Genomic DNA, 11,343 nt, shown 5'->3' with positions numbered 1-11,343 from the left:
ATCAAGAAACCTCAGTCACAAAGATATGAATCTCTGAAGGGGGTAGATCCCAAGTACCTTAGGAACATGCATTTTGCCAAGAAGCACAAGAAAGGCTTCAAGAAGATGCAAGCAAACAATGCCAAGGCCATGAATGCACGTGCTGAGGCCATCAAGGCCCTCGTCAAGCCCAAGATCATTCCAAAGGGAGTAAACTGCAGCCTCACTCGACTTGCCTATACTGCCTGCCCCAAGCTTGGGAAGCATATCTATACCCACATTGCCAAGGGTTACAGGCCTTGCTGACCAAAGGCCCCGGCTCCAGCCAAGCCCCAGGCTCCAGCTTCTGCTCCAGCCCAGGTCTCCAAAGGTGCCCAGGGCCCCATGAAGGCTCCAGAGTAAAAGCCTCTTATCTGCTGATGTAAAAACAGAAGGACTGGTGTGACCCCTGGGGTGCCACCTGTCCTCCTATGCTCTTTGTACAAATAAACCTGAGGCAGGAAAAAAGAAAAAAGGAAAGAAAGACAGAAAAGAATGAGTGAACGAACAACCAAGTGAGCAAAATTGCTCCTTATGTGCACCTACTGTTAAACAAAATGAGAAGGGATAGCATTTGGGACTGAGCTCGTCACCTGAAACGGCACAGAGCCTCTTGCCCTAAGTCCCACAGAATCAAAACGAAACTTGAGAGAAGCAGACAGATCCCAAAACACTCATTTTGCCTAAAAACCGGAAAGTCCAGTCATCCTGAGCCTCCCACCTTAACACTAACAAATAATCTGAAGTAAACTGACACTAACTCATCAGCCCCCCCTTCCCTATTTTCCTTGTTCTCAAATTACAAAACCCACTCTGCTGCCAACACCTGTAGGAGCTTTCATATCTCGTGGGACTGATGGCAGGACACCTACACACATGCATCTGCGCACACCCAGGAATCTATGGGCGCTTGCTTCCAACATTCACAGATCCTCTTGTCTACTTGCAACCATCTTAGAGAACTATGTAATACCTAGCACACTGGCATGTGAGTGGCTACACTGCATTCTTTAGGGAAGAAAGCTGGCTGGACATGTTCAGGACGGATGTGACTTTTCAATATTTTCCATCAGCAACTGGTTCTATGCATGACGCTGAACTCTCAGAGAAAGAAGCCCAACTGTATTTGACAGCATGGAGATGACTCTAATTCATAAATCTCGGAAAAGCCAATTACAGCTTTAATTTGTGTAACTTTGGTCCCTTGACATCACGGGGCAGAGTGAGAAAGATACAGAAGAGCTAAGCATAAAAGCACCAAGGCCACAGGCGCTGGCGATGGGGCTCAGGGCACAGCGCTTGCCCAACCAGCACACGGCCCTGGGTTCCATCCCCTGCACTGCTGGCTGCAGAGGTGCTACCCCTGAACTATTCCAGTCTCCCACAGCAGTCCTCCCTGGGACTGACACAGGATGCAAAGGGTGACCTTCTACTGTTGGTTGGTTTTTTTTTTTCAGACAGGGTCTCCCCGTGCAGTACAGGCTGGCCTTCAACTCCCTATGTAGCCCAGGGTGGGCCTGAACTCGCAGCCGTGGTCCTGCTTCAGTCAGCCTCCTGAGTGCTGGGAAGCCAGGCCTCAGCTGGATGACCTTTCGCTATCAGGACAAATACTCCACCTTCGCGTCACACTTGTCCATACCTTTCCCCTCTGTCCCACAAATGTCCCTTCCTGATCACCAGGTCTAGCTGTTGGGAAAAGTTGTTGTCCAGCACCCTGTGAACCCCTGCAGAGGGCAAAGCAGACCTGTGGAATGCAGGTCACTTGAACGGCACAGTCACTAAAGATGCCGATCTGAGACACCTGAGCCATGGTGGCACAGGCCCTGAGCCGTGGTGGCACAGGCATGTAATCGCAGCGTCACGGGTCAGAGTCCAAAAGCAGGTTCCCAGCCTGGCCTGATGGCATACGCCTCTAATCGCAGCACTAGGGAGGCTGAGGCAGGATTGCAAGCTGGAGCTCCGGCTGGGCAATTCGGTAATTTATAGAGGCCCTGTCTCAAGATTAAATAAGTCTGGGGCTGACTCAGTTCCCTCCCCAGTGCTACAAGGAAATGCTGGTTCCAGGGTAGGCTGAGCCTGAATTTCATTCTAAGCGAGGAACATACAGCTAACGGAGGACCCAGACACCTCCACTGTGGCCTCTTTAGCCCCCACCCAGGCCTGAGCATGCGCTGAGCAGCCGGGACGCATCAGCCCAGCACCCGACTGTCACTCCATGCAGAGCACGCGCAACGCTATCCTCTGTCAGACCACCCGGATGCCAGGCTCAGCCCCGTAGAGAGCATGCGCCACAGCCCAGCCCAGCGGCAGAAGCCCGCCCGCCGCGCCGCCTCGCGCACCTTCCAGTAAAGCACGCCGAGTTTGCGCAGCTGCTCCAGGCTCACTGGGCAGTCAGGGTTGAGGCGGTGCGGCAGCCGCGGGTCGTCTGTGGACTCATCCATGTACCAGGCCTGTACCATCGTGGCGTCTAGGCTGCAAGTGGGGCGGGCAGCACACCGTTTGCGCCCAAGACAGGGCAAGTACGAAGGCAGGGGCCGGTGGAAGGACCCTGTGGGCGGGACTTCCCTGGAACCAGCAGGCGTAGGGCTGGGGCGGAGCTTCCAGGCACTGGGAAGGGCTTCCCGGCCAAACCGGCCCCGCCCCGCACACCGAACCAGAGGGAATCTGCACCAGCCTGAGATTCTGCAACCAGGAACAGCATCCTTTTTTATTTTTTATTTTAATTTTTTTTTTTGGCGGAACCGGGGATTGAACTCAGGCCCTTGCACTTGCCAGGCAAGTGCTATCCTACTGAGCTATCTCCCCAGCCCCTATTTATTTTTTTATTTTTTTGCAGAACCGGGGATTGAACTCGGGCCCTTGCACTTGCCAGGGGAACGCTTGTTCTACTGAGCCATCTCCCCGGCCCCGCCCCTATTTATTTTTATGTATTAATTACAGGGTCTCACTACACAGATTGGACTCATAGTGATCCTTCCTTTCAGCCTTCCCAGCACTGAGATTACAGGCACACACCACCACACCCCATCTCAATCCTCTCAGTGTGCCCTGGGGGTGGGGCCGGCAGGACAGGACAAGAATAGAGCTCCTGGCCCGTGTGTCTGCCTAAGTAGGGTCTTTAATCCACTCATCTGATCTCCCCCCTCCATCCCCCCTTTTTAAAAATGTATTTGGTACAGCTCAGACTTACAGTGATCCTCCTGTTTTCAGCCTCCTCAGCACCGGGATTAAAGGCGTGCATCACCATGCCCATCAGTGGCCCAGCACACCCCCGGGGTGGGGCTGGGGTGTGTGGTGCTGGGGAGAAAACCCAGGACCCTGTGCTTGCCTAAGCAGGCATTTAGTCTATTTCCCTGGCTCAGCAGCAGCATCCTTGGGGCAATCCCTGCAGGACCAGCCCAGCTGAAGCCCAAACTGTGTTGTGTACATACCTCCTGCCTCAGCCTCCTGTGCTGGGACAACACGCATACATCACTGGGAAACTAGCACAGCTGTGTTAGAGTACCCTTCTGAGTCAAGCCTGCCTACAGCAGGAGGGACATCACCCCTCCTTGGGTGACTCCATCTCCTGGCCCTATATCCTTCCCTGCCTGTAAACCCCATGGGGGGGGGGGGAGGTTCCCTGGTTGGCCCTTAAAAAGTCATCTTGAGCAGACTGGGTTTACACAGTGTTTGGGGTAGGGGATGCCATCCTCTGGTCGCATTTTCCAGTTCACTGACCCCATTTGTGTGATAACAGGTAGCCAAGTCTAGATTCTGGAAAAACAAAAGACTCCAAGTCTTTCAGGGAACACGCTGTGAAGACAAGACCAAAGTGGGCGGCAAAGAGGGAGAGCAAGACACAAACCATGCCAGCAAGAGAAAAGGCAGACCTGAAGCCCCAGAAGTGCTTCCTGCTCTAGTCAGGGAGAAAGGCAGGCAATGTCAGAGGGCCCTATGTGGAGCAGGGCGGTCCTGATGGGAGATGGAAGGGCACTCAGCCACAGAGCTACATGTTATCTTCTCGCTTTGAATTTATGCAAAAACATATAAAAATAATTATATCCAACAATGGTTTTAAGTTCACACATTAAGAGAAAAAGCCAAAGAAAAACTAAATTGATATAAGTATGCCCCTGGGTTTTAGCAGTTGTGGCCCCCCCTGACCCACTGCTGCAGCCTCAGTCCAGCCATCAGGTTGCCTGGCGCTGCAACTAGGAAGGCAAAGGCACCCACTCTTCAAGTGCTTCCAGATCTGTCTTTTCACAGTATTTATTTTGGGTTTTGAGACGGCCTCACTACATAGCTCAGGCTGGCCTCACTCATTCAGGAATTACACTGTAGGTGTGCCCCAAAACCCCCAGCCGTACTTGGGATTAAACCCAGGGCCTTTGCATGGAGCTACTTCCCTGACTTTGTCCCTTCTCTCATTTACACTTCTGTTTTGGAGACAAGGTCTTCTAAATTGCCCAGGCTGAGTGCAAACTTGTGATCCTTCTGCCTCAGCCTCCCAGAGTGATGGGATTACATGCGGTACACCATGTCTTACTCAAATGTTTTACTTTTATGAGTCCTTATTTAAATCAAAGCCCGGGTTAGGGAGATAGCTCAGTAGAATAAGCGCTTGCCTGGTAGGCACAAGGGCCTGAGTTCAATCCCCAGTTCTGCAAAAAATAAAGAAATAAAATAAAAATCAAAGCCCAAGCATTTCAGGCCAGACTGCAATAAAACAAAAGAGAACAGTATCAAGCTTATTTAATAAGCACAGAACCAATACTTCACAGAATCTGCAAATCTCCAGCTCCTTCACTGCTTCCTGAGTGCGTGAGTCCAGCCATGTCACAGAATGTCAGTGGCCTTGGTCTTGGTGGGAGGCTGCATCTGTCTACTTGCAGCAGCCAGGGGGCCTATGGTGCACACCAGGAATAAAGGTCACCACAGCCTGGCTCATGCGTCCTGGGTGCTCAGCAACTCTCCTTGCTCCTCAGACTGCCTGGCGCCTTCTCTGGCCAGCCTGTCTGCCTCCTCATTGCCCAGGAATCCTGAGTGCCCGGGAATGTGCATCTGTTAAGACAAACATTTGCAGTTACCTGCCTGAGGTTTCTGCAGACAGTGCACACCAGACTCACTGTACCCGGCACAGGCTGAGCACGCACAGGAACACACAGCAGGCGTTGGGTGCATCGTGCAGTGTTGTCACCCACACCCCAGCAGAGCTTCTCTATCACTCAGACGCCAGCCCTTACAGTCCTGCTCCCCACTGACAGTGACTGGGCCAGCACAAACAGACAGAAAAAACATGGATGTGCTGCACTTGGCACGCACACCTGTGACCCAGCTACTCAGGAGGCCGAAGCAAGAGGACTGGTGAGCTCGAGGCCAACGAGATATATGGTGAGTTCAAGGCCACCCTGCACTATGCAGTGAGACCCTGTGCAAACAAAATATAAAGAAAAAAAAGGGCTTGGGATATCACTAAGTGATCGTGTCCCTAGGGTCAATCGCTTAATTCTGTAACAAAAAACAAAAGACAAATATTACCCATGGGGCTAAGAGAATTAAGCATGTTTGGTGCACTCCATGACACAACCTCGAACATGCCCAGCATGCCCACTCACCCACTGGATGTCCATGCCCTGCACGAGCCTTTCCAGCCGCACGAAGTCCTCCTTGTTGATCACCTCCTTTCCCGTGCTCGTCTTCCACCCATTCTTCTTCCAGCCCGGAACCCAGCTGGTGATCCCTGGACACACATCACAACTCATCCTTGTGGCTGAGTCTGGGCTGGCAGCCTGGACACCTCACTTCCTTCGTGGCCTCTGTGGCCTTGCCAGCAGCACCCCACCCCTTCTCTGCACCCCCAGCTGCAGTGTCACTGCTCCTGCCTCTAACTATCCCCCACCGGCTGCTGCACACAGCCCCTCCCGGTGGGCCATGATCCTAGGTCACTCAAGTGCTCCCAAGTCCTCCTGGCCTCTCAGGTCCCCCATCCCCCAACATCTCTGTGACTCTGTGCCTGCCACTGTGCCTCCCCCAGAACTGGCCACTCCCGAGTGATAACAGGCAGGCCCTCACCGTTGATGGTGAACATGCTGTCAGTGTACAGCACCAGCTTGCTGATGTTCTGCACCTTGGCTTGTTCTATGGCTTTGCATGCTGCCTTGAGAAACAAAGCCTGGTCAGGCCACACGAGCAGCTCAATCCAGGCTTCCCACGCTCGTGACGCCTTCAAAGCCCAAATAGCCCTGCCTGCCCCAAATCACTATGTCCTCTGCAGTGTTAAACACGCAACGCTCCTGTGGTCACCTACTTCAAATAAGGTTTTAGATTATTTTTTTTTTTTTTTTTTTTTGCTTTTGTAAAATTGGATGGATAGACGGATGTAGATTTTAGATTTTTTTCAAGTAAATTCGCATCTTACAGAATTTCTGCTAACCCAAATTTTCTTTAGGACTTTTGAGTATCTCTTAAATATATGGATAGTAAGATAAGTGGGGGAAAAAGGCTAAAGTATTCATGGTCAATATGAAGAAGAATAAACACACATCATCAGATAACTTACATGGATTTCTGCTCTCTGGTTGGTCTGTCGCCCAGGAAGTCTAATGCCTACATTTCTGTTTCAAAATAATACAAAAGAAAAGAAAATTATAAAGCTAAGCCTTGAAGAAATCCCCATCAGCGGAGACAACAAAATAGTGTACTGTTATTTGAAATACAAAAGCTTCAGGCAAAAACACAGTCTCTCAAAGTCAAAGTGACCACACTAATGCTCTGGGACAAGACACCCCAGCCAGCATCGCAAACACAACGCGGCTGGGCCACAAGCCAAAAGCTGCACTGAACCTCCAGACCTGAAGGCGCTAGCCTGTGTCTCAGGCTGGCACAAGTCCTGGGCACTGGTGCCAGGCTGGTGCTCTCCTGCCACGGTCTGCAGCTCACATGAGATGGTGAGAAAAAACTGTAAAGCACAAGAGACGTGGACAGTGGTATTTACCCTACACACCTATGGCACAGTTCCTGTGGGCACCGGAACCAAGAGAAACCAAGGGTCACAAGTGGTGCGGGGCAACTTTCCCAGGGTCACATCCCACTCTTGCATGAATTGTGGGGTTTTCGGCTACCCTTTGAGTCTTAACCCCCATGGCTGGGGTACAGTGACCACACCTCACCTCACACTGCCTCACCACCTCTGGGCAAACGCATCCTCAGCAGAGAAGTGACCTAACAGGCTCTACTCCAGGCCACACCTGGGGAGCCTCAAGGCCCTTCCCGTGCCACAAGATGCTTAAGCTACAGGCAGTGAGGCCATTCTGTGGGAAGCTCATCAGTGGACAGGGACTCCTCTGAGTTGGCCAAGAGAGCAGGGTCACCAGCTTGTGTCTCAGCTAAGGTCAAGGCTGTTCAGCATCCACCTGACGGATAGAAGCTCTACTGCCCCAGCGGCCTGCCAGTGCTACCAGCCAGGTTCCCCGCCCAGCAGTCAACAGCAAGGCCAATCCACCAGGATGACCCTGCCTCATCTTTTCATGCACTCTGGAATAGGATTTGGTAAGAACCCCATGCTTAATACCTCCACTTTCTCAGTTCACTTACAGAGGGTGGCCTGGCCCCCAGTAAACGCCGATTCCTGCTCGGGCCCTCCTCCGCCCATTACTGGAGCAGCAGCCATCGGTGTAGACAACGACAGAGTCTCCTGTGAAGGGAACAGTGGTGCCATGGGGCCAACCCACTGGAAGTCAAATGCACCTCTAATGCGGTGACACAGGTAGCTTTACAGAGCCACAGTGCTCTCCCTAGGAAAACACTCTGCTCCTCAGCTGGCACACCTGCCCTCGGAACTGCTCGGTGAGAACTGGAGCTTGAGCCCTGCCCTGGAGGGGCCAGAGGACGGCACTGCTACCTTTCTCCATGTAGCTGGCCAACTAGAGAGGGCCTGGCCCATCCTTAGTGGCCTAGGTGCTTGACACAAGGAACCAAGGCAAGGTTCTGTCTGAAGTCACTGAAGAGCTGATCTGTAAACACAGCCGGACGAAACATTTCCTACTGGTTTCCCTCAAAATGACCAAATGGCTTTTTCTTAGGAAAAACCCTGCATACAGAAACACATTGATTTCTATGAAAAAATGTTCTTTTTTTTTTTTTTTTTTTTTGTGGAAGCCAGGGATTAAACTCAGGCCCTTGCACTTGGCAGGCAAGCACTTATTCTATTGAACTATCTCCCCACCCCCTAACATGTTCTATTTTCTATTCCTATATGGAAAAGACAAAAAGGAGACTTACACAAGTCACCAAATACATACAACACAACCCATCCTGAAGCTAAAAGTGGAAAAGCTCAAGATTCTCAATTCTCGGAGGGAACAGTGTGGTGGAATCCAGCCTCAGTGGGCCACTAGCAGCTAGCTACATGACACCCTGAAGTCCTGTTTGTATTGTTTATAAAATATTGTGATGATGTTCGTATATACTCTACAAAACAATTTTCCTAAGAATATCCAAAAGTTTAACAATTCTTAACAGTTACAGTGATGCTGCAGATTTCTAAACAAAACTTATGACAATGAACGAGGACAGATATCAGCTTGATTTCTCCCTTTTACAGTGAGGTTTACTGGCACTTGGGATCGACACCCAGGGCCTGTGCACAGAGTTACAGCCCCAGCCCTCCCCACCCTTCCTGCTTTTTTGAAGGTTTTTGTTTTCTGTTGTTGTTGTTGTTGTTGTTGTTGTTTTGCTTCGAATGCCTTCAGGGCAGGTTTGGCTGGCTTGAGTTGTCAGGATGGAACCACAGCAACCTGAGCCTGACTGCTTTGTTGAAGCAGCCAACTTAAAGAACTGAGCTAAGGGGAAGGCCCCAAGGCAGAAGGTTTTTTTTGTTTTGTTTTGTTTTTCTTCCTGCTTTTTTGAGACAAGAGTCTCCCCAAGTATTCCAGGCTGGCCTTGAACTTGGTCATGATCTGCCTGCCTCAGCCTCCTGAGTTCCAGGATTATAGCAGTGCATAACCATTCCTGGGGATGATTGTTATGTGTATATTTCTGATTTTAGCTAAGACATACCCATGTAAGAAAACATGTCTTTGCTAATGAGAGGGGCTGGCTCTGTGCTCTGTCTCGCAAGCTTGATGCTCGGCTCTGTGCTTGCATCTTCACTGTCATCCAGAGGCTCCCGGGGCCGCTTGCTGGCCTTCACCTGTGATTCCCCTGCATCATTCTGCTCTGAAAAGCAAGTGTTTGCACTAGAGTCAGAAACAGTGCACAAGCAGGACATGGTCACGCACACCTGCAATCCCAGCACTGGGGAGGCTGAAAACAGCTCGAGTCCAAGAGCCTAGAGAGACCCTGTACCAAATACATAAGAGAGAGACAGACACTGAGACAGAGACAGAGACAAAGAGACAGGGACAGAGAGACAGAAACAGAGACAGACAGACAAAAAGAAATGAAGAACCAAGGATATAGCTCAGCGGCATAAGCGCCTGCCTGCCAAGCGCAAGGTCCTCATTTCAATCCCAGATACCAAAGAAAAGAAAGACAAGAACTAGTGACCTACACACATTGAATGGGACAGGACACCTGGGTCCTTGGTCCATGTCTCTAACACTTTCACTAATTCACTTTATATTCTTTAATCTTGAATGGAAAAACTGTCCAAGAACACTAGGATAGGAGAAGCAGGAAGGGGTAAAATGTCACACTGATACAAGAGGTAAGTACCTTCTGAGCCATCTGGGCTCGAAGCCCTCCTGACAAAAGCCCAGGCCTCATCTTCGCTGGCAAACTTCTTAAATCTGGCGGCAGGAAACCGGTCCACCTGTGCTTTGCACTCATTCCTGGAAAAAGCCAGCATTTCTTACCTCTCTCCCTCTTCGGTTTACCTCCAAAAACAAGGCATAAAAGGTCTGGTTAAAAGTCCTGTCTTAGGTTAGGTTAGGTTAGGAGCAGCACAAAAAGATGCATTGTCCGTTCCTCGTGGCAAAGGTGCACACTGTGCAATTCACAGTTTTCTCTTATAGGTCAGATTCTGCAACTCCTGTGCTGGTATAACCAGCTGGACGGCACATCAGTGCCTTACGGTTTCCCACAAACTAAGGGCACGTAAAAATCTGGGTCTTAGAAAAAAGAACAGAAGAATCATTTTATCACAGCAGAAGAGTCAACATCTGAGGTGCTATTTCTCAGCAGCATATTTGGGCGGCGCTGGGAAACAACGTGGACTCAGAAAATAAACCCCGGCATAAGGAGAAAATTCTGGGCGCCGAGTCATAGCATCCGGGCTCAAATCCGACCTTTGCCGCTCACTTGCCTATGAATTTCCACCTAAAAACCTGAACGTGAAGATAATCCCGTGGGCGTAGCGTCGCAGGGCGGGTGTTATAGATATCCAACCGCGAACGTGAGCTCACCCGTTTCTTTACAAACACACTCCCACTAAAAACAAGAGCGGGTACCAGCTGAGCTCTACTTCCAGTCCAGCTGCATGGAAACCTGGCAGTGCTTCCCGGTGCTGGCGGTGTTCCTTGTGCGGCTGGTCTGCGTCTCGTTATGCAGCCCGGGCCGACCTCAACTCCAGGCGACCGGCCTGCTCCACCTGCCCGGGGCTGGGCTACCTGGTGCACCACCACGCCCAGCTGTGCGCTACCTTCGGGACTTCCTCAGTCACAACAAAGAACTCGCTCCCAAACCACAGTGGCCTTTCTGGTGCGCCAAACGCTACTAGAAAAATAGGACGGTGGGGTCTGCGGCTCCAGGCGGTGACCCGCCGCGCCAGGACCCAAGGGTGCGGCGGCTACTCACCAAGTCGAGAAGACCCCGGTCTTACGGCCCCTCCGCACCGCATAGAACATCCCTAGCCTGCAGCAGCCGTGGCTGAGACGCCCAGCACCCAGGCAAACTCTACGGGCCAGCGGTAGCACCCAGCGCATCGCTCATTACCGCGCAGGGCGCCGCATTTCAAAGATCCCGAGAAGGCAGCCTGACCCGGAAGCGGTCCCTACCACACTTCCTGTGAAAGCGCGCGGGGTGTGTCGGGAAGGAGGGGATGACGACACAGGAGAGCATGCGCTGGTGGGCGTGGCTCCCAGTTTCCCGGATGTGACCGCGGTTTGGCTGTTTGTGGTTCGGGCTCAAGCTGCATAGGGATCAGGTCCTGCTACTCGTGAGATTGAATGCAAGCCGGGCGCGGTGGCGCTTGTCTGTAGTGCTGGCACTCGGGAGGCAAGAGGATCGTTGCGAGTTCAAGATCAGCCGGGCTACAAAGTGAGCTCAAGGCCAGACTGAACTGCATAGTGAGACCCTGTCTCAAAAAGACAAAAAGGGGGCTGGTGAGATGGCTCAGTGGTCTAA

General features: G+C 51.5%; 2 protein-coding genes across 3 annotated transcripts in view; both read right to left on the bottom strand.

The window, feature by feature from the left end:
- Positions 1-2,580, bottom strand: part of Adi1 (acireductone dioxygenase 1) — an 8,393-nt gene extending 5,813 nt beyond the window's left edge. The window contains exon 1 of the mRNA XM_004648058.2: positions 2,358-2,580. Within this exon, the coding sequence (XP_004648115.1) occupies positions 2,358-2,477 (120 nt within the window). The 5' untranslated portion in view covers positions 2,478-2,580. The remainder of the gene's footprint in view (positions 1-2,357) is intronic.
- Positions 2,581-4,854: 2,274 nt separating this feature from the next.
- Rnaseh1 (ribonuclease H1) lies at positions 4,855-11,016 on the bottom strand. Of its 2 annotated transcripts, none has more exons than XM_023708334.1 (8): positions 10,795-11,016; positions 9,715-9,830; positions 9,058-9,216; positions 7,594-7,693; positions 6,560-6,614; positions 6,073-6,157; positions 5,616-5,740; positions 4,855-5,061 (listed from the first exon to the last, which is right to left on the bottom strand). In XM_023708334.1, the coding sequence occupies exons 1-8, from the start codon at positions 10,920-10,922 to the stop codon at positions 4,945-4,947; spliced, it is 885 nt and encodes a 294-aa protein (XP_023564102.1). In that variant the 5' UTR covers positions 10,923-11,016; the 3' UTR covers positions 4,855-4,944. The 2 variants fall into 2 exon arrangements, with proteins under 2 accessions (XP_023564102.1, NP_001272943.1); NM_001286014.1 differs by having other exon boundaries at positions 4,945-5,061; positions 9,058-9,201; positions 9,694-9,830; positions 10,795-10,922.
- Between the last annotated feature and the right edge of the window lie 327 nt (positions 11,017-11,343).

Source organism: Octodon degus, unplaced genomic scaffold (assembly GCF_000260255.1).
Source record: "Octodon degus isolate 3935 unplaced genomic scaffold, OctDeg1.0 scaffold00351, whole genome shotgun sequence".
NCBI lineage: Eukaryota > Metazoa > Chordata > Mammalia > Rodentia > Octodontidae > Octodon > Octodon degus.
The sequence above is the reverse complement of the archived record's forward strand: the minus strand, read 5'-3'. Positions and strand labels throughout refer to the sequence as shown.

Excerpts from the sequence above, each read along its gene's own strand:
- Rnaseh1 (NM_001286014.1), bottom strand. The coding sequence starts at position 10,922 with ATGCGCTGGGTGCTACCGCTGGCCCGTAGAGTTTGCCTGGGTGCTGGG. Across the intron at positions 6,158-6,559 it reads ACCAGAGAGCAGAAATCCAT|GCAGCATGCAAAGCCATAGA; the intron begins GTAAGTTATCTG and ends TTGTTTCTCAAG. Across the intron at positions 5,741-6,072 it reads CAGCATGTTCACCATCAACG|GGATCACCAGCTGGGTTCCG; the intron begins GTGAGGGCCTGC and ends ATGTGTGTCCAG.